This window comes from Oncorhynchus nerka, linkage group LG24 (assembly GCF_034236695.1).
Source record: "Oncorhynchus nerka isolate Pitt River linkage group LG24, Oner_Uvic_2.0, whole genome shotgun sequence".
NCBI lineage: Eukaryota > Metazoa > Chordata > Actinopteri > Salmoniformes > Salmonidae > Oncorhynchus > Oncorhynchus nerka.
Genome location: NC_088419.1, coordinates 38,739,792 through 38,761,645, shown reverse-complemented (window position 1 = coordinate 38,761,645; position 21,854 = coordinate 38,739,792). Strand labels below are relative to the sequence as shown.

General features: G+C 46.8%; 1 protein-coding gene across 11 annotated transcripts in view; it reads left to right on the top strand.

The window, feature by feature from the left end:
* Positions 1 to 21,760, top strand: part of cdc42bpab (CDC42 binding protein kinase alpha (DMPK-like) b) — a 106,804-nt gene extending 85,044 nt beyond the window's left edge. For 7 of the 11 annotated variants that reach the window (XM_065008877.1, XM_065008878.1, XM_065008880.1 and 4 more), the window contains 19 exons: positions 205 to 243; positions 2,398 to 2,517; positions 4,460 to 4,543; positions 4,742 to 4,847; positions 5,118 to 5,254; positions 5,539 to 5,678; positions 5,968 to 6,049; positions 6,221 to 6,440; positions 6,672 to 6,734; positions 6,868 to 7,121; positions 7,297 to 7,636; positions 7,949 to 8,046; positions 8,136 to 8,220; positions 8,477 to 8,600; positions 13,250 to 13,367; positions 13,699 to 13,819; positions 15,268 to 15,428; positions 16,385 to 16,459; positions 18,138 to 21,760. In XM_065008877.1, coding sequence (XP_064864949.1) covers positions 205 to 243; positions 2,398 to 2,517; positions 4,460 to 4,543; positions 4,742 to 4,847; positions 5,118 to 5,254; positions 5,539 to 5,678; positions 5,968 to 6,049; positions 6,221 to 6,440; positions 6,672 to 6,734; positions 6,868 to 7,121; positions 7,297 to 7,636; positions 7,949 to 8,046; positions 8,136 to 8,220; positions 8,477 to 8,600; positions 13,250 to 13,367; positions 13,699 to 13,819; positions 15,268 to 15,428; positions 16,385 to 16,459; positions 18,138 to 18,272 — 2,502 coding nt within the window. In that variant the 3' untranslated portion in view covers positions 18,273 to 21,760. The remainder of the gene's footprint in view (positions 1 to 204; positions 244 to 2,397; positions 2,518 to 4,459; positions 4,544 to 4,741; positions 4,848 to 5,117; positions 5,255 to 5,538; positions 5,679 to 5,967; positions 6,050 to 6,220; positions 6,441 to 6,671; positions 6,735 to 6,867; positions 7,122 to 7,296; positions 7,637 to 7,948; positions 8,047 to 8,135; positions 8,221 to 8,476; positions 8,601 to 13,249; positions 13,368 to 13,698; positions 13,820 to 15,267; positions 15,429 to 16,384; positions 16,460 to 18,137) is intronic. The other 4 variants (XM_065008885.1, XM_065008881.1, XM_065008886.1 and 1 more) reach the window with 2 other exon arrangements.
* Positions 21,761 to 21,854: the final 94 nt, after the last annotated feature.

Here is a 21,854-nt window from a genome sequence, read left to right as displayed (position 1 = left end):
AGTGCACTGTGTAGGGAATAGGGTGTCATTTGGGACACCGGGAGTTATTACCCAATCCAGGCAGTGTCCTTCAGTGCAATGTGGAAAGGACATCCTCAGCAAATAGATAGGCTACCATTCCTTTTAATGTGACCTATTTAAGAGCCACTTCAGACTTCTCAATGTTGACTTCTTTCCATTTTTCTCTCCCTCCCCCCACCGAAGCGCTCTCCATCTGTTGGGCCAACTAGCAAAGGCAGACGTGTAAGCTAAGCAGCGGCTCTGTGCTTGTGATTTTGTCTGTGCCCAATCGCCCTCCGAACCTCAACTGTGTCTGTTGCATGAAAGGGAATGTATTGTGTGTGTGTGTGTGTGTTGTGTCGGTTGTTATGCATGGGGCTTTGTGGAGATGCAACATTTGGACTTTCATAAAAGTGAAGTATTTTATTGTATTTGTCTTTGCTTTTAAGGCATGGTGGGTGTATGGGTGTATGGCCTGCACTGTAGTCCTCCAATAAACTACAGAAGAGTATATGTGTGCATCTACTGCAGCTGTTTTGTCTTCCTCCACGTGGCTTTGTGGATTTCCCCAAACCAATTGTATGGTGTGTGGCTGTGCTCTTGTCCCTCGTGGCTACAGTCAGCATGGTCAATGGGTTACAGTGCATTCGGACAGACTTACGTGAAAGACTTTATTCTAGAATTGATTAAAAACAAAATGTTCCTCATCAATCTACACACAATACCTCATAATGACAACGCAAAAACAGGTTTTTATATTTTATATTACAACAACAACAAAAAGGGTAGCACATTTACGTAAGTATACCCTTTACTCAGTAATTTGTTGAAGCACCTTTGGCAGTGATTACAGCCTCGAGTCTTCTTGGGTATGACGCTACAATCTTGGCACACCTGTATTTGGGGAGTTTCTCCCATTTTTATCTGCAGATCCTCTCAAGCTCTGTCAGGTTGGATGGGGAGCGTCGCGGCACAGCTATTTTCACGTCTCTCCAGAGATGTTCATTTGGGTTCAAGTCGGGGTTCTGGCTGCACCACTCAAGGACATTCAGAAACTTCAGAAAGCCACTCCTGCTTTTTCTTGGCTCTGTGCTTTGGGTCGTTGCCCAGTTGGAAGGGGAACCTTCGCCCCAGTCTGAGGTCCTGAGCGCTCTGGAGCAGGTTTTCATCAAGGATCTCTCCGTACTTTTCCCCGTTCATCTTTCCCTCGATCCTGACTAGTCTCCCAGTACCTGCCGCTGAAAAACATCCCCACAGCATTATGCTGCCACCAACATGCTTCACCGTAGGGATGGTGCCAGGTTTCCTCCAGATGTGACGCTTGACATTGAAACAAGAGTTCAATCTTGGTTTCATCAAACCAGAGAATCTTGTTTCTCATGGTCTGAGAGTCCAATAAGTGCCTTTTGGGCAAACCAAGCGGGGTGTCATGTGCCTTTTACTGAGGAGTGGCTTCCGTCAGGCCACTCTACCATAAAGGTCTGATTGGTGGAGTGCTGCAGAGATTGTTGTCCTTCTGGAAGGTTCTCCAATCTCCACAGAGGAACTCTGGAGCTTTGTCAGAGTGACCATCGGGGTTCTTGGTCACCTCCCTGACCAAGGTCCTTCTCCCCCGATTGCTCAGTTTGGCCGTGCGGCCAGCTCTAGGAAGAGTCTTTGTGGTTCAAATCTTTCATTTAAGAATGATGGAGGCCACTGTGTTCTTGGGGACCTTCAATGCTGTGTTCTTGGGAACCTTATATAGACCGGTGTGTGCCTTTCCAAATCATGTCCAATCAATTGAATTTACCACAGGTGGACTCCAATCAAGTTGTTGAAACATCTCAAGGAGGATCAATGGAAACAGTGTGCACCTGAGCTCAAGTTCGAGTCTCATAGCAAATGGTCTGAATACTTGTGTAAATAATTTAGTTTTATATATTTTTTTACATTTGCAAAAATGTCTAAACCTGTTTTCGCTTTGTCATTATTATAGGCTATTGGGTGTAGATTGATGAGGAAAAAATGTATTTGATCCATTTTAGAATAAGGCTGTAATAGTAACAAAATGTGTTAAAAGTCGATGGGTCTGAATACTTTCTGAATGCACTGTATGTGTAGCACTCGTGTCATGTGCATCGTTCATGGGTTTGTGGTCCAACCTGTAGGCTTCCTAATGACCGTTGACCAATGGATTGGTCAGTCCCATCTCTGCTACGACTACAGTCTCCATTTACCTCCTATAATACTGTGCATCTACCTGGTTGAATTGTTTTCTTGCTTTTTACTCTAAGCATGGATGGTGCTTTTTGGTCCCTTTTGGCTTCCTTACTTTCTACCAACTCCATCACCTGTTTCTATGTCCTGCAACCCATTTTTCTTTCTTTATTTCTCTTTCTCTCTCATCCCTTTTTCCAGGTGGACTCGGTGGACAACTTCACTCCCTCCAACACTCCATCCAGAGGCGAAGACTCCAAGTCCCAGCTCAAGTCACGCTCACGGTCGCCCTCCATGGCCAGCGACGTGGAGCCTATAGAGGTGAACTCTAACCTCTGAACTTTGGACCCCCAACTTGTATTATGCTTAATCTTAGACTGTTCATAACCTCTAAGGGCTGATTTTCCAACCATAAAATAAAAACTAGGTATATATTGTGCTGTACTTAAGGCTGTTGCGGTGACCATATTACCGCCACACCGGCGGTCACGAGTCATGACGGCAGTCAAATTCCACATGACCATTTAGTCACAGTAATTAGGCTTCTCCAAGCTCTGATGCTGCTGATGGCCAAACTTGCTAACTGCCTGGTACTCCCCGCACCCTATTGTTCCTCTAATCACCCTGACGTCAATGCAAATGTCATCATAAATCGAATCAAACACTTCATGAGAGCCCATGAGCTCATGTTGCGCAAGAAAATTAAGCACAGGGGTTTAGAGCCTGACTGGGATACATAAGCTGCAAAGTGAGTTTCAAGTTTGGGGAAGATCATTTTCAACTTTTTAAAATCCTCGTTAGAGTTGCATCACACAGCCTTACAATGTGTTAAACATAAATGGATAGCCCAATGTTTGTAGAACAGCTAAAGTTACATTAATAACTCTAAATTACGCATATAGGAGTACCTATTTCGTTGTTAACCGCTCAACGCAGAATAGCCCGCATGTGCACACGCCCTCAAATCGTTTGGAGATAGTATCCTTTCTATTTAATGCAGCTTTGTACAGTTGTATTCTTCATACTCTTAAAACAATGCCATGGAATTCTAAGCTAATTGTGTCTGCTAAATGAACTAGTGTAACCCACAGCCATTTGGCACAGCCAGATCAGGACTTAACATAAGGACAACACAGAGGATGCTATTCTGTTCTTCTGAAATAGACTTCATTTTCTTCATATCATGTTTCTTTAGACCCGTCTAAAAATATATAATGGATTTTAAAAATATTTTTTTATATTTTTTTATTTCACCTTTATTTAACCAGGTAGGCAAGTTGAGAACAAGTTCTCATTTACAATTGCGACCTGGCCAAGATAAAGCAAAGCAGTTCGACAGATACAACGACACAGAGTTACACATGGAGTAAAACAAACATACAGTCAATAATGCAGTATAAACAAGTCTATATACGATGTGAGCAAATGAGGTGAGATAAGGGAGGTAAAGGCAAAAAAGGCCATGGTGGCAAAGTAAATACAATATAGCAAGTAAAACACTGGAATGGTAGTTTTGCAATGGAAGAATGTGCAAAGTAGAAATAAAAATAATGGGGTGCAAAGGAGCAAAATAAATTAATTAATTAAATACAGTTGGGAAAGAGGTACTTGTTTGGGCTAAATTATAGGTGGGCTATGTACAGGTGCAGTAATCTGTGAGCTGCTCTGACAGTTGGTGCTTAAAGCTAGTGAGGGAGATAAGTGTTTCCAGTTTCAGAGATTTTTGTAGTTCGTTCCAGTCATTGGCAGCAGAGAACTGGAAGGAGAGGCGGCCAAAGAATTGGTTTTGGGGGTGACTAGAGAGATATACCTGCTGGAGCGTGTGCTACAGGTGGGAGATGCTATGGTGACCAGCGAGCTGAGATAAGGGGGGACTTTACCTAGCAGGGTCTTGTAGATGACATTGAGCCAGTGGGTTTGGCGATGAGTATGAAGCGAGGGCCAGCCAACGAGAGCGTACAGGTCGCAATGGTGGGTAGTATATGGGGCTTTGGTGACCAAACGGATTGCACTGTGATAGACTGCATCCAATTTGTTGAGTAGGGTATTGGAGGCAATTGTGAAGGTGTAGGCTATATTAAATGTAAAACGTAGATGTTCTTATCAGTGTGGAAGCCAGGAGACGCTAAATGTGTTTGTTAATTAACGGTCAATTACCGTGAGACCGACCAGTTATTTGCTTGACAATCACCGGCTGATGACATTTCGTGACCGCCACAGCCCGAGCTGTACTCAGATCTTTCTGTCTTCTCCCACCCTCTAGTTGATAGACCAACCCCCACGGCCAGTCCAGACCGCCACCATGCGTTCAGGAGGGTACGGTAGTATTGGCCGCTCATCACCCAAGGTAAGACTTGACATCCTTTTTGACTTCCCAAATACCGTTCTACTGTTTTAACCTCGGTCAATACTTAGTAATGTCAATCCCGTGGACCCGACGAAGGCCAGTTGCTGTATTTCAATAAGTGAACTGTTGCTGTGTTCCAATAAAGCATCTGTATTAGTCCTATGTGTTTTCACCCGGCCCTCTGTTTGTCCCCTGCAGCCCAAAGCCCACCAGTTTGTGGTGAAGTCCTTCAGTGCTCCAACCAAGTGTAACCAGTGCACCTCTCTCATGGTGGGACTCATCCGCCAGGGCTGCACCTGCGAAGGTACAATGAGAGAGAGGGGGGGTAAAGGGTGGAGGAGAGCGGGAGGAAGACAAAAATGTGAGAATGAGGAGCGAGAGGGATAAAGGAAGGAAGGAAGACTGGGATCTGAGGAAAGGGATGGAGGGAAACATATGGAAGGAAGAGAAGAAGGCAGGGGATTAGGATGGAAGGAGGTGAGGTGGGGCAGGACTGAGGTGGGAGTACAGTCTCTTTTGAGGCTAGATATAAACCTGATATAAACCCCTTATTCTCTCCTGTCTGGTCCTGCAGTTTGTAACTTCTCATGCCACGTGACATGTGCTGACAAGGCTCCAGCAGTGTGCCCCGTGCCACACGACCAGACCAAGGGGCCATTGGGCATTGACCCTCAGAGGGGCATCGGCACTGCCTACGAGGGACACGTCAGAGTACGTACGACACCGAAGATTGTTTGTTTATGCACTCTTTTAACAACATTTCCTGGTAGAATAAGTACCTGTGAATTAAAGTGCAAATGTAAAACTAAAACCTTACCTTGTACATTTAACATCCCTATATCACCAGTGGCTGACCTGTGTGTGAGGCTTGCCTGTTAATTGTGTCTGTATAGTAAAATATGTCTCTGTCTCTCAAGGTTGTTTACCACTGTCAATACTAGGTTGGGTCAATGTGTGAGACTGAAGTGTGTGTCTGTCCCTGTGTGTGTTTCCAGGTGCCCAAGCCAACGGGGGTGAAGAAGGGTTGGCAGCGGGCGGTTGCCGTAGTGTGTGACTTCAAGCTCTTCCTGTATGAGCTTGGAGAGGGCAAGGCCACGACGCCCAGTGTGGTGGTCAGTCAGGTCATAGACATGAGGTAAGGACTACAACCTGAGCTCTGTCTGAACTAGAACTCCCATAGCTGGGGAAGGGCCACAACGCCCAGTGTGGTGGTCAGTCAAGTCATAGACATGACGTGAGACTGACAAGGACTACAACCTGAGCTCCGTCTGAACTACAACCCAGTCTCTCAGAGAGAAATGGCTGCTTATTAGAATTACTTCTGGGTTTAGTCCTTTATTTGATTGACTCAATCACTCTCTCCCACTTTCTCTCTGCCTCTCCCCTCTCCCTCTCACACACTTTCTCCTTCCTTTGTTTTCCAGGGATGAGGAGTTTTCAGTCAGCTCTGTTCTGGCGTCTGACGTCATTCACGCCAGCCGCAAGGACATCCCATGTATATTCAGGGTTAGCCTTTTTTTTTCTTGAATGCATGCATTTATACAGTCATACATTTACTCCGTGATTACTCCCCCGCCTATTCCAGTCTTCAGATTTCTCCGCTTTTTAACAATGCTTCAAAATTGTTGTGGGATGCCATTCCAAAAGCCCTAACCTCTGACCCCTAAACCCCTCCAGGTGACTGCTGCCCAGCTGTCCGCCTCCTCCAGTCACAAGCCTTCCATCCTGATCCTGGCCGACACCGACCACGAGAGGAACAAGTGGGTGGGGCTTCTCAACGAGCTACAGCGCATCCTCAAGAAGAACAAGCTGAAGGAACGCTTCGTCTACGTGCCCAAAGAGGCCTACGACAGCACGCTGCCGCTCATCAAGACCACGCAGTCCGCCGCTATTATAGGTAGGGGAGACACACACACACACTCACACACATGCTGCCCCTCTATTTTGGTCATGTAGTAAGCAAGTAATTGTTGGGGGGGGGTCCTCTCTGTATCTGTCTCATTAAGAGTTTGTAGTATACAGGCACTGCATGTTCTACTGCAGAAGGGATCAGGACATACTTTCTGCACCTTGTTACCTAGCTATGCGGTAGACTGTATCAAACGTCCTCTTGATGTTTTCTCTTCAGACCACGAGCGTGTTGCCCTGGGCAACGAGGAAGGCCTTTATGTTATCCATGTCACCAAAGATGGTAAGACTCTTGCACCTACCCGCCTGATGCACTTCACCCAGTTTGCAGTAGAATGCTCACCACATATTGGCTATCACAGTGCAGAGGTCTTTTTGACAACTCGCTCTCTCTCACACCCCTCCTGACCTAACAGAGATCATCCGCGTGGGAGACAATAAGAAGGTCTACCACATCGACCTGGTACCCCAGGAGCAGCTCCTAGCAGTCATCTCCGGTCGTAACCGCCACGTCCGCCTCTTCCCCATGGCCGCGCTGGACGGACGGGAGATGGACTCCTACAAGCTGGCCGAGACCAAGGGCTGCACAGCGCTGGTGTCCGGGCCCGTCCGAAACAACTCCCTCATCTGTCTGTGTGTGGCCATGAAGAGACAGGTCATCTGTTACGAGGTGGGGGGTGGGGACGGAAGGGATGGGGTTTTAAAGTACATTGTCACATTTTTACAAATGACGTAGTATAACTTTGCCTAGAAAAGCAACGATATATAGGCTATTTTCATTGGATTATGAAATATTTAAAAAATGTACTCGCTAAATAACAGCATAATGGTTCTCTATCTCCCAGGTGAACAAGAGCAAGGCGCGCCACCGCCGGCTGCGGGAGCTCCAAACCCCAGGTCCTGTCCAGTGGATGGGTCTCCTGAGCGAGCGGTTGTGTGTGGGCTACCAGGCTGGCTTCACGCGCTACAGCGTGCACGGGGACTGTGCCCCGGTCAGCCTACTGCACCCCGAGGACCACACCCTGGCCTTCATATCCCAGCAGGGCCTGGATGCGTTGTGTGCCGTGGAGATCTCCTCCAAGGAGCTGCTGCTATGCTTCTCAGCCATAGGGGTCTATGTGGACTCGCAGGGCCGCCGCTCGCGCCAGCAGGAGCTGATGTGGCCGGCCGTGCCCAACTCCGCCTGTGAGTTCTGAACCAGCACAATTGTCTTACCGTTATCATAAACCAAAATAGGTTTTTATTTCTCCACTGTTTACAAACAAAAAGTAAATAAAAAAGTATATAGCTTCCGAATATGTTTAAAAGTATCATGTGGAGACAGTCCTTGCTTCTAGTGCGGCTGTCTACAAATTTGTGAGGGGTCATATGTCCTCTGCCTCATCCCAAAGCTGTTTACCAAAACAAGTAGCGAGGCTGTCGTTTTGCATTTAAAAGCAAATCCCAGAATGTAACTTTAAGCCTGAAGCTGATCTTGTCCTCCTTCCTCCCCTCCAGGTTATAACGCCCCCTACCTGTCAGTGTACAGTGAGAATGCTGTGGATGTGTTTGATGTCAACACAATGGAGTGGATTCAGACCGTCCCACTAAAGAAGGTGAGAGTATAGGACTGCACATGTAGCGGAGGGCCGGTCGTCGGATTGGTGTAGGTGTAACATTTGACCCCTTTGTATCCCCCCTGAAGGTGCGACCTCTGAACCCTGACGGATCCCTGAACCTCCTGGGCCTGGAGACCGTGAGGCTCATATACTTCCGAAACAAGACGGCAGGTCAGTTTGCACACAGGATAGGCCTTCGGACCTCTAAATGCATAGGAGAGATCCATATCTTGATTATGACCACTGACTGAGTGTAATACTCATTTTAATGGTCGTATTCCACAGTAGTATTAACATGTTCTTTTTTGAAATATTTTTTTCAACAAAGAAAATAAAAACTGGATTAGAAATATATATGATGATCATGGTCATGCTACTGATGATGCTGTTGTTGTTGATGACGGTGGCCATGTTGTTAATATTCCAGAGGGTGATGAGCTGGTGGTCCCCGAGACTTCTGACAACAGCAGGAAGCAGATGGTTCGCAGCTTGAACAACAAGAGACGCTTCTATTTCAGAGTCCCCGAAGAGGAGAGGCTACAGCAGAGGAGGTACACTACACTCTATGTAGTGCACACTACACACTACGTAGTGCACACTACACTGCTTATGATAGTCCATCGTCTCCGATGATGACTTCCACTTCTGAGTTAGCGCTGGATTCTTTGGTGACTGTCGAGTCCAATCTGAGATCCACAAACTTTATTGCTGGTGGGGCGTATGCGGTCTGTGTTGGCTGGGGGCAGGCATGGTTGTATGTTTCCTGAGCTGTTCTTGCTGTCTGTTTGTGCTCCTCTCCTCCTCCCACCTCTGTACACCGCTCTGGCAGAGCTGCCACCAGGTGAAACGGTCGGCAGCAGCGTCCTCTAGGTCTGTGGGTTTGATGTTGCACTTCTTCAGCCACGTTTTTAGCTGGTTCTTGTAGCGCTTCATCTGCCCCCCTGCAGACCTCCGTCCAAGATGTAGCTGGCCATACAGGATCCTCCGTCCAAGATGTAGCTGGCCATACAGGATCCTCCGTCCAAGATGTAGCTGGCCATACAGGATCCTCCGTCCAAGATGTAGCTGGCCATACAGGATCCTCCGTCCAAGATGTAGCTGGCCATACAGGATCCTCCGTCCAAGATGTAGCTGGCCATACAGGATCCTCTGTCCAAGATGTAGCTGGCCATACAGGATCCTCCGTCCAAGATGTAGCTGGCCATACAGGATCCTCCGCGGCAAGTGCTCCCGAGGCATTCTAATGACATGCCCAAGCCAGCGCAGTTGGTGTTGGGTGACCATGGCCTCCATACTCTTGCAGTTTGTCTTAGCAAGTATTTCTGTATGGGGCACATGGTTACACCAGGTGATTCCCAGGATGCGCTGCAGGCATCTTACGTGGAGTCACTCGGGCTGCTTGTTGTGGCGACTAAGTGACCCAGGCTTCACAACTGTAAAGAAGTGTGGTGATGCAGACGGCTTAATAGACAGTGATTTTGGTGTGGAGGTGTAGATCCCTGTTTTGGGAGACCCTGCGTCAGAGTTTCCTATTTTGAATTTCGAGGTCGATGCTGCAGTTCTTCGAGAGGACGCTGCCCAGTTATTTGAAGGATGGGACTATTGCCAGTGATTTGTGTTAAATTGTGAAGACAGGTGTGGTGGGTGGAGGGCTGGATCTCCATTGGCAGACCACCTCAGTTGATAGACAGTCCCATCCTGCTATAGACCCTCACAGCCACTACAAGGACAGACTGAAGGTCTTCCAGAGTGTGGCCATGAGCACAGTCAACAGCATACTGCAGCTCAAGAACCCCTCTGTCAAAAACCTTGGCGGTTGCTTGGAGCCTCCTGACGTTGAATAGATTTCTGTCCACCGCAACCCCGCTGCTGTCCTCAAGCTCCTTGTAGAGAAGCTGGGGGACACATAGAATGAAGATGTTAAAGAGTACAGGTGCCAGCACACACCCCTGCCTCACACCGACGCTGACTCCAAAGGCCACTGACTCCTGCCCTCCTATGGCCACTGAGGCATCATCCCATCATGGAACTGGAAAATGATGTTAACACACTTGTCTGGACAGCCAAATTTGAGTAGTAGTTCCCTGCTCACCGTGTTGAAGGCCTTGGACAAAGGCAATGATAAGCTCCTGAAGTTGTTCACGGCACTTCTCCTGGAGTTGCCGTGTAGATTTCTGAAGCCGCATTGTGACTCTGGCAGCAGTTCCTCTGTGATGTTGTTCACCAGCCTGTGTGGCATCACCTTGGCCAGGACCTTGCCGGCAACAGCCAGAAGAAATATCCCCTGGCTGTTGCCGCAGATGAACTTGTCACCCTTGTTCTTATAGGTGGTGACAATGTTTGCATCCAGCCACTGTTGGGGGACGATCTCCCAGTCCCAAACCTCAGTGATGTACTGGTGGAGCGTTCTGGTGAAGAAGTAACGTAACATCCCTTCTTAAGTAGCTCTGCCGGGATGCTGTCAGCGCCAGGAGTCTTGTTGTTCTTGAGGGAATAGATAGCTGATAACACCTCTTGGAAGGTTGGTGAATGGTTGAGGTCTTGAATGGGTGGATGGACAGGAAGTTCTTCCAGGATGGAGTGGTCTGCAGGAGAGTACTGATTTGAGTAGTGCTTCATAGTGGTCAGCCCGCCTCGTCAGGATCTGGTTTTGGGCCTTCAAGAGAGTCAGACCATCAGCTGTTTTCATGTGGGTGATGGAGTGACTACTAGGGCCATAGCTTTAGTTGAGTTGTAGAAATGGTGCATGTCGTTTTTGTCGGCATAAACTTGGATTTATTGTGCCTTATTCGTCCACCATTCGTTCTGCAGAACACGCAAGGTTGTTTACACTTCCTTGCATGATGCACGCCGTTGCTTGCAGAGGGTAGCTGATGTGTGGCTGTTGAGAATAGCCCTGTGCGCTTTGTGCATATTGTCCAGTAAGGCTGTGATGGTGTCAGAGTTGTCATCGAACCAGTCCTGATGTTTCCTACCTCTGTAGCCAATGGAGTGGGCCGCTGCCTGATAGAGCACTGAGCTAATAGATGCCCACAACTGGTCCATCTGCGCTCAGAAGAGGCTCAGTCTCCTCCAGCCTTTCAGCGACGGAACTCGTTCCCTTACTGCAGTTTTCTCAAGCCGGATACAGCGCAGATGCCTCTTTCTGGACTTCTGCAGGCGTTGACGTATTCTGCGGACGTATTCTCATGTGGAGTTTAGACAGTATCATACAGTGATCTATCCAGCATTCTGCACCCCTCATGGTACGTGTCAGCAGGACGTCATTCGTGTCGGAGCGTCTCCCTATGGTGTAGTTGATCAGGTGCCACTGTTTGGAGCGTGGGTGCATCCATGATGTTTTGTATTCGTTCCTCTGCTGGAACAAGGTGTTGGCGACAGTGAGATTGTGCTCGGCATATAGAGTTAGTGGACTCGTGCCGTTCTCGTTGACCTAACCAACACCATGTCTACCCAGCACTCCACTCCGTGTTCTGTCCCACCCTAGCGTTGAAGTCACCCAGCAGAAAGATCTCGTCATTCCGGGCGAAGGGCCTCATCTCGTGACTAGGGGGATACGGAGAGACATGAGTCTTTCACTTATGCCGAAAGGTGTTTCGGTGAGGCTGGGTAGAAGGCTCTAATTGCCAGTCCCACACCGTGCCGATGTTGTCCAACCGGAGGGTAACCTTTCCAGAAGATGGTGTAACCTTCTCCCTCCTCTTTCAGGGAACGTACATCCAGAAACATGGTCTCACTCATGTCAATGTTGTAGCGCCTTAGTTCTGCAGCAATCAAAGCTGTTCTCCGATAGGGTCTATCGCTATTATCCTCAGTGTCCAAAAGAGTTCTGATGTTCTATGTCGCCAGTTTCAGGGGAATTATTTTCTTTAGCATTTTTCAACCTCTGAGTGGAACGTTTTTAGGCCACTTTCTAGTCCTCTCCCCAGCTGGGGTGAGCAGTGTGGCTAAATAGGGCTGCTCAGTCACACGGGGGTCTGCCGAGAGCAGCTGCCACTCATGTCCCAACTGCTGGTGACCATAATAGCCCTGTGCCGCTGGCGTGCAGAGAGGTCTGATTAAGGGCTCCCGGTGCATTCACTCCTGCCCCCGTCACCAGACAGCCCAAACCTGCCAGGCTTTAGGCCGGTTTCCGGTTGATGGCTTCACCGAGGTCAGAAGTGGATACCTGCGCAAAGAAAGTTATTTAAGGTGTCGCTGAGGGTGCGTAATCCTCAACAGCACTACTTCACTGTAGGAAGGTGACATTCCAGTGGCAAGGGTGGAGATCCAGGACGACCAGTACCTTCCACAGCTGCAGGAGTCTGTCTGAACCCCAGTCTGTCTGCGTCCACCTACCGCGTGCCGCCAGCACGCTGCTTTTCTCTCAGGGTGTGCTCCCCTTGCCTTTGTCGTACCAGACTAACCCACAAGGCAGCGGGATAGTGGCTGATGGCTGCCAGGACGTGTCCACACTGCTGCTTCGAGACACCCTGCCGGGTTAGCCTGGTGTTTCAAGACAACCAGTTAACGTGTGCCGCCGCGGTAAGGCCCGACTGGAGTCTTGGTCATGGCTTTGTACCGCGAAGGGGAGACTTGTGCATGAACTGCTCCCCAATTCACCACAAGGGCTAGCCGGCAGCAGCGAGCTGTAAGCGAGAGTATGCAGGCCCATGGTAAGCGGGGCATGCAACTAACCTCTAACCAGGCACTACTGCACTAGATGTGTCACATGCACCCTGCTATTGCCCCCCAACATATGTGTGCATCTGTTCATATCCACACACTACATAGTGTGCACTACACCATACACTACATGGTGCACACTACACACTACATAGGGTGCACTACACTATACACTACGTAGTGCACACTACACAATACACTACACACTACGTAGTGTGCACTACACAATAAACTACACACAGTGTATAATACACTACATAGTGCACACTACACACTACACTACACACTATGTAGTGCACGCCATACTACATAGTGCACAATACACTATGTCCAAGCTACTTCACAGAGGGAGTGTACAGCTAATAGTACATTACACACTACAGATTTAGTACAGACTCCATACCGTTCATCCACATTCGTCCCCTCCATAGGCATAAAGCTCATTCTGTTCACGCAATATCACTCTCGACTGGTGCGTTCACCCTGTTCTGGCCACAGTGACCTCATTCCTGGGTTTGGTGTGTGTCCTGTACAGAGAGATGCTGAGAGACCCAGAGATGAGGAACAAGCTGATCTCCAACCCCACCAACTTCAACCACGTGGCCCACATGGGACCTGGGGACGGCATCCAGATCCTCAAAGACCTGCCCATGGTAAGACGGGGCCACGACAGAGAGTGTCCATAGATGTTCTGCTTAGTTGTAAACATGCTGAGTACTTTTACTTCCTGGTCCGACTGAGCATCATGTGTTTGTACGTGTGAAATGTATGTGCATATGTGTGGTCATCATGCCTAAATGACATGTTATATATGTTCATATCCATATTTGTCATTCGGGGGAATGTGTATTCACAAATGTTTCTATGTGCCTGTATATCTATGCGTTCTCATCCCATCGCCATAATCCATATATCTGTGCCCCTCTGTCCTCATCCGCCCCGGTCTATTCTGTCCTCCCTTGTCCACTGGCCTTTCTGACACAGAACGTGCGTGTTCAGGAGAGTCGTGCTGCAGGCTTCAGTGGCTCCGTGTCCATCCCCTCCATCACCAAGAACAGAGCCGAGCCGGGACGGTCAATGAGCGCCAGCAGTGGACTGGGCATCCGTAAGTACCACACTACCAAACACACTAAGCTAGTAAGCTTAATAGTCAAATAAATATTGTATAATAAAATGGGGATTAAAGAAGCATCAAAACATGTAGGCCTGGGTAGAGAAAATGGATGTGTTTGTTACTGGTGAACAATGGAAAGTATATATTTGTAGATTTAAATGCATTTCCAGTGCCAGACCCCATTTCCAGTTATTCAGACACCTTGACTTTTTCCACATTTTGATGTTAGACTTATTCTAAAATTGATTATATTGTTTTTAAGTGGAAGAACTTGCACAGTTGGTGGCTGACTAAATACTTTTTTGCCCCACTGTATCTGAAATATCACATTTTCAAAAGTATTCAAACCATTTACTCAATACTTTGTTGAAGCACCTTTGGCAGCGATTACAACTTTGAGTCTTCTTGGGTATGACCCTACAAGCCTGGCACACCTGTATTTGGGGGGTTTCTCCCATTCTTCTCTGCAGATCCTCTCAAGGGCTGTCAGGTTGGATGGGGTGCGTTGCTGCACAGCTATTTTCAGGGTTAGGGTTAGGCAAACTCCATGCGGACTGTCATGTACCTTTTACTGAGGAGTGGCTTCCGTCTGGCCACTCTATCATAAAGGCCTGATTGGTGGAGTGCTACAGAGATGGTTGTCCTTCTGGAAGGTTCTCCACAGAGGAACTCTGTTAGAGTGACCATCGGGTTCTTGGTCACCTCCCTGACGAAGGCCCTTCTCCCCCGATTGCTCAGTTTGGCTGGCCTACCAGCTCTCAGAGTCTTGGTGGTTCCAAACTTCTTCCATTTAAGAATGATGGAGGCCACTGTGTTTTGGGGATCTTTATTGCTGCAGAAATGTTTTGGTACCCTTCCCCTGATCTGTGTCTTGACACAATCCTGTCTCGGAGCTGTAAGGACAATTCCTTCGACCTCATGACCTGGTTTTTGCTCTGACATGCACTGTCAACTGTGGGACTTTATATACACAGGTGTGTGCCTTTCCAAATCATGTCCAATCAGCTGAATTTACCACAGACACCAATCAAGTTGTAGAAACATCTCAAGGATAATAAATAGAAACCGGATGCACCTGAGATCAATTTCGAGACTCATAGCAAGAGTCCGAATACTTATGTAAATAAGGTATTTCTGTTTTTTATTTTTAATATATTTAGCAACAATGTCGAAAAACCTGTTTTCGCTTTGTCATTATTGGATATTGTGTGTAGATTGCTCAGGACTTTTTTTTATTTAATCCATTTTAGAATAGGGCTGTAATGTAACAAAAGTTAAGGGGTCTGAATAGATTCCGAAGGGTGACACTCATCTGTCTCTAACTTTCTCTCTTCACTTCTCTTCCTAACTCCCCCTCCCCTTCTCTGTCCCACTCTCTCCCCATTCCTCTCTTTCTTCCCCTATCTCTCTATTTTTCGCTCTCTCCCTCCTTTTTCCAGGTTCGTCATCTCAGAACGGCAATGCGTTGAGGAGAGAGCTGTCCGGGGGTAGCTACAGCTCTAAGCGCCAGACCATGACCTCTCCCTCCGAGAGCTCCTTGTCCTCCGGAGGGGGTATGGACGGCTGCAGCGACGCACCCCTCTCCCAGTTCGACAGAGAGGTACGTGATCAGCCTAGCTTGCTTCCTCCCTCGGGCGCCTGGGTAAATTGCACTTAATTAAGGCTACCAAAACTCGGCTACTAATAATTGGGAACAATTGTGCTGAATCTGTGTCTTCGCTTAGATGATATACCGTCGCATCTCCGATACTAGTGTTCAGATGGTTGTATCTTGGTTGTGAGAGTCAAGTGGATGGATCTGAAACCACATTTCACTAATCGTTTGAGCACAGTGGCTCTAAATATGACTAGGTTCACCATAACACTACACAGACACTGAAAATACTCTCGCTGGTGACCAATGATGTGGAAGACATATCAAACATCTATGTAATTAGACATATCAAAGTGTGCCCCGTAACTCTGCGCCCCCCTTTTACCCACAACATCCACCACCCAGCTTACGTCTTCTCGTGCCCTCCCATATTGCCCTTTGCCTCATCTTATCCCTCGGTCTGATTGGTTCCTAGACCCACCACAGCCCCTCATAGGAAACTCAATCGCCCCCCCCCCATACGCAACCCTGACCCGAACCTCAGTCACAGCCATTCCCCTCTCTGGTTCTCTGCATCTGGCCTCTCCTCACTCAGCCTCAACCACCCAGCCAGTAGTAGCTAGCTGATTCAGGGTCAGATAGTTTTTTCATCCCCCTAATGTTTAAGGTTAGATTTGGGGTCCAATAATCTGATCCTAGATCTGTGGTTAAGAGCAGCTTTTACCTCAAGCATGCAGCCATCCTCAAAGCAAGGGATTCTTGCTCTAGCTATCCATTGTGTCTTTGGCTCCCTCTTCTGGCCTGGCTGACTGTCTACACCCCCACTGTCCCTCATACCTGGCTAGCTCCATCGTGATTCGTGCCTGCCCCCATCTCGCCCCCCTCCACCCGATTCGGTCCCCCCCAGCATGTTGTTCTCTGGGCCGGGCCGGGTCGCTGAGTCTGTAACTGTTCCTCTCCAGTGGCAGGCGGTCTCACCATCGGAGAAGACCCCCGATCTGAAAAGGGCTTTAAGGACCCTGCTTAGTAAGATGAAGGTAATGTCAGCACACACACCCAACCAACCCAGACGCACTGTAACCCACCCCTCAACCACACACACAGACACCAACACGCACGTGCGCGCGTTGCCCACAGTCGTGAAGCTTTGCCCCCAAAGCCTCCCACCACTGCACCATTTCAGCCCCAGTAGCACCGGCATCTGATTGCCCCCTCTGTTTCTGGCTAGAGGGCGGTTACTCATTCCCCTTTCCCCTTTTTGAATGGTGTGTCACCATCATCCTCTACCACATTTACATTTAAGTCTACCCCGCATGCGTCTGTCTGCTTCCATACTGTCCCTCTGTGGCCAGCCCAACCCATGTTTCTAATAATGACCATGACAGTATCTGATTTGATTTGATACATCATCAGGAAGATACTGTGACGCTCCTCTCCTATAGGCCATTATAGTACCTGTACCTTTGTGCCAGCTACTGTAGTGCGGTGGTGGACAGTGGTAGCTCCCACAGCCGTAGCCTACTGTACAAATAGCCATAGAAATGAAAAATGTAAGTTTTGTCTGTGAGAAACATGTGGCGCAGAGGACAAATTCACACTCACCACCTCCCGTGTAGAGTTGCAAGATTCTGGTAACTTTCCTCAAATTCCCAGGTTTTCTAGAAACCCCAGTTGGAAGGTTTCCCGGAATCAGGAGGGAATAATCAGGACATTTCTGGGAAAACCTGGGAATTGTGGGATAGTTACTGGAATTTTACAAACCCTGCTACCTCCCTTCAGTGAAGGAGGGAGATGATCTCAACCCTGCTTTTCTTAACTAGCAACTCTCAGGTGCTGTCCTCAGGGATATCTTGTACACAATGGTATACTATAGCAGGGGTGGCATATCATAATTATGGAGGACCAGCAGTGTATGCAGGGTTTTGTTCCAGCCCAGCACTCACTCACACACACATTCACTCACACACACACACTACACCCCTGATTTAACAAATCGCGTTCTAGCTCCAAAACCATATATGTGTTGATTGCTTGAACCGTGTGTTTTCTACTAGGCTGGAACAAAAGTTGGTCAACCTCCACTGACTGCTGTGTATTGTAGTAGTAGACCGTAGACGAGGGGCCTCGTGTGTATTGCGTATGTGTTTTGCTGTAACCAATCACTTCCGGCCAATCGAGCTGCTCATTGTCTGATGATGTGGAAGGTTCCCGGGGCATTAAGTCACTGTTGCCTAGCGCTCTGTGTGGTGATGTGAAGAGATCTCACCATGTCCACATCGGCAGGCAGGAAGTCAAACAGCAGATTAGCTTTGATGATGACAGTGGTTGGTTGGAAGGACAAACACACACAGAGGTCCCTGAGGACTGGTGTTGACCAGGCCTGATCTACTGAGCCCATTGGAGAGATGGGTTGTGTTCAGTAGGCACGAATATGAGAAAGTGTGTATATTATTTGTGTGTTATTTATTTTTATTAAAAAAGGGGCAATATTTTTCTCAAGTTAAGATCATATCGCCTCCTGTGTTTCAGGGTTTTCTTGCGCTGCATGCCTACTGACCATGACCCTTGCCTGTTTTGTGTTTATCTGTGAGAAAAATATGACATCTCAGTGGCTCTACCTCCCTCTCTTTCTTCCTGTTCTCCCCCTATCTTTAACTCTCCCTCTCTCTCTCTCTCTCTCTCTCTCTCTCTCTCTCTCCCCCCTTCTCTCTCCAGGACTCTGACTCACCCCGTCACTCGACGGCGTCCAACAGTTCTACGTTCAGCAGTCCCCCCAGCCCGGCCTCACCCCACAAGACCAAGTCCCTCTCACTGGAGAGCACAGACCGCATGAGTGGCTGGGACACATGAGTGACAGACCGCACACAGCTCCATTCCCTGACCCTCACCAAGCCCTCGGGCCCGCCCCCCTTCCCGGGCCCTGCCCACGGAACTGCACCCGCTGCCACAGGGAAAGGAAGTGTTTGACCAAGAGGGAAATACTGGGAAAGGGTGTGTGTGTGTGTGTGTGTGTGTGTGTGTGTGTGTGTGTGTGTGTGTGTGTGTGTGTGTGTGTTTTTGAGGGAGGGAGATATACAATATAGGAATTCAAATGTACACCCCCTTTCATCTGCTTTGTAGCTGATAACCAGAATAAGCGAAGCGCTGAGTTTTATTGAGAGTACTTTTGATTGCAGCACTATTAGCCCCGTATAGATTATTATGTCATTGGCAACTCCTGTAAAGAGACACACAAACCTCAAGACGCGACAAAGAGAAGAGGGATCAATATGAAACAACAGATCATTTGATACGTGTACATAGCACCCTTTGGGCTTGGGGGGTGGCCACCTTTTATTTATTCATCTATCTATCGAAGACATGGAGAGCAAGGTGCTTTGCAGCAAGAGGAGAAAGAGAGGATGTTTTCACTCTCTCTTTTTTCCTTCTGTTGCTTTCTTCCAAAATGGTAGTTGGCAGCAGAAGAAGAGGGGGAATTCCATTTACAATACAAGGCTCACAAAATAACATTTTTTAAAAAATTAAGAAAAAAAGAAAGCAATGATGTATTTTTGGGGGGTTTTTTTTGCTCATGAAGTGAAATATGTGCCGTGACTTAATTTCTTCGTACCATCAGCGAAAAGCTACAGTAAAGCAGTACAAAAATACAAGTATGGTTAGGGGTATTTTAACTCTAGGTGACACCTCGCTGGCTTCATGTTCTCGAATTCTTAGGGACAGCGGAGTTTTAGAAGCAGACTGAACATTCTATGATGACATCACAGCTCCTTATGCGACTTCCTCATGACATGGGCCAGTGACCTCATCCAGTGATCTGGGACCATTTTCCATGTAGTGTCGACCTAGTACCGTAAGTGCAGTAATAGACCAACCACCGATCAATTCCAAAAAGCCGATTCCCATCACAACCATGTACATAGGTTAAAATCAGAGAATAATATATGATAAGGGAAATACTATAGAGAAATAGATGATGGGGAGAAGATCCTCGATTCCTGTTTATCTTTTGAGTATGATTTGGGGTGATATCCGCACGGAAGCCATTTTAAACCACTTCAAGTTCCTCTGATTGCTTTTAGATTTGTTGAAGTTTTTTTCTTTCTATTTCATATATGAGACACAAACTGTCAAGTGTCATTTTGATTTGCGTTTGAGGAAACTAATATTGTGGGTCGCATGGACCCCATGCTGTTAAGTGAATGTGGATTTATTTGAAGAGATCGTCTTGTCACAGATGCATGCGTTCACACTCACATGCACACACACGCGCGCGAACACACACACACACACACACACACGGCCGTTTCCCCCGCCACTCTTTCCACTATGATCCACAGTTGGATCAGTTTGAGGTGGGATTGCATCTTTCCTAACTGACAGTGATTCTGAAACACTAAGTGTGTATTTCCATACTTTTCTCTGTGGTACCAACGTGTGAACCTCAAATATGTTGTATCCTTTGACTTCCGAGAGAGATTTTGGAAAGCTTGTTATAACCAAAAAATAGAATGACTTGGAATCTTGAGTCTTCGTTGTTTTTCAGACAGCCTTGCTTATTTTGAAGAATGTTTTGATAGGTTATGGGGGGGGGGGGACAATTGTAGATGTCGATTTGACTAGACAGACAGACAGCGCTAGGTTGAAATGGGGGGTCAAAAAAGAGTGAAATAGTGGAAAAGAAATGCTAAGATGACAAGTTCAATGTTTAATTTCTGTTCCAATCCTCCCTGCTGTCATTGATATGTTCCTACTATTAACTGGTAAGCTGTATATTACTGTCTGGTAATGCAATAACCTTGAAACAAGCCACAAATTGGGGTCAATTCCATTTTTTTTCAGTCAATTCAAGTTCCATTCCAATTTTCCTCAATGCTTCTTTGTGACAAATTTGGAATTAGAATTTCTGTTTACTTTCTGAATTGCCTACATTGAAATGGACCCCAACCCTAATGCAAATCACAGCATGGTGTTGTTGATGTGTATTTATATGTGGAAATGAAACAAGCTTTGGGTCGAGTGCCTAGATCAGCTGACTCTTCTCTCTCAAGCGGAAGGGAGGGGACTCTTATTCTGGAAAGGGGACTTTTTTTCATTTCTAATGAGGAATAATTTTTATGTTACAGACCGTTTTAATGAATGACCGTTGTTACTTACTGTTCAAAGGGACCGTCTGTCTTAAGGTTTAGGAGTGTTGAAGTGTACCAAGTAGTCAAACATGGCAAACAGTTTATCTATCCTAGTCAGAAGTGTATAAAAATATCAGATTTCAGATTTCTGCTTTCATTCGTGCCATTGGGGGCCTAAACCTTAACCACAATTCTATTCTATTCCCTTGAAAATACAGTCATTTATCTCTAGCCTACTCATTCCACGTGTTTTTAGAATTCCATTTTATATTGAGCTTTTGCAAAATAAGAATTTGCCTTTAGACGTCAGTCTCGCTAAGTTGGTTTTACTCAACCGTCTCAACTTAACCACCTCTCTTAAGATTTCCTTTGAAAGCTACCAAGAGTCTCTATTCATATCTGCTGGGCCTTGTCTGTAGAATGTATTAGCTGAGAGCGAAGAGGAAATATCTTAGTCTGAGAGTATGATAGACCAGGCTTTATACTGTATAGTTAAAGGCCCGAAATCCCACTTTAAAAAATAAATTTAAAAAAATAAAAACTCAGGAATGTCAGAACCAATGATTATTTTCACCCTAACAATGGAAGTGAGTGTGACAGAACAGACTACACTTGGGAAAGAAGAGCTACATTTAGCCGTAGTGTAGCCAGCTGTGACTAGGCGTAAGGGTCTAAAGATTCAGGTGGAAGAAAAGACGGATACACGGAGGAAGAACTCAGACAAGTGTTTTGAATTAAGGATGAAAAGGGGTGAAGGAGCAGATGGAGGGGTAGTAGTTTGAGGCTGAGGTGTCACCATGATAACCATTAAAAAAATATAAAAGAAACGCCTTTGCATTTCAGTGAGGTCTTATCTTCAGTTCCTTCTATATTATTTTGTTCTTTCATATCATATTATACACCTTGTTTTTCTAGGATTGCTTTGTAATAATTTGTACAGTTTTGCATGTTATAGATGTAATCATTTTATTTGTTTTTGGATTTGTTTTTAATTTTGACTTGCTCATTTTATTTGAACGGTTTTGGGGAGTTTTATTGAGGATACCCACTACAGGTGATGTAGATTCTTTTTGCACAGAAATATTTAAGGTGTAAGGTCAAACAAATAATGTATGGAAACTGGCCACCACACTTGTGGAGAACTCATTATATTAACCTGACTCCAATGTATTTCAATAAAGCGGAGGGCTGTTACAAATACGGCTTCACTGAGTCACGTGTCCTGATTATCATTTATTTCCTTGGGAGCACACATAATAGCCTGGATCCACACTGAATCGCTCTGATTCACTTGTAAAATGGAGCA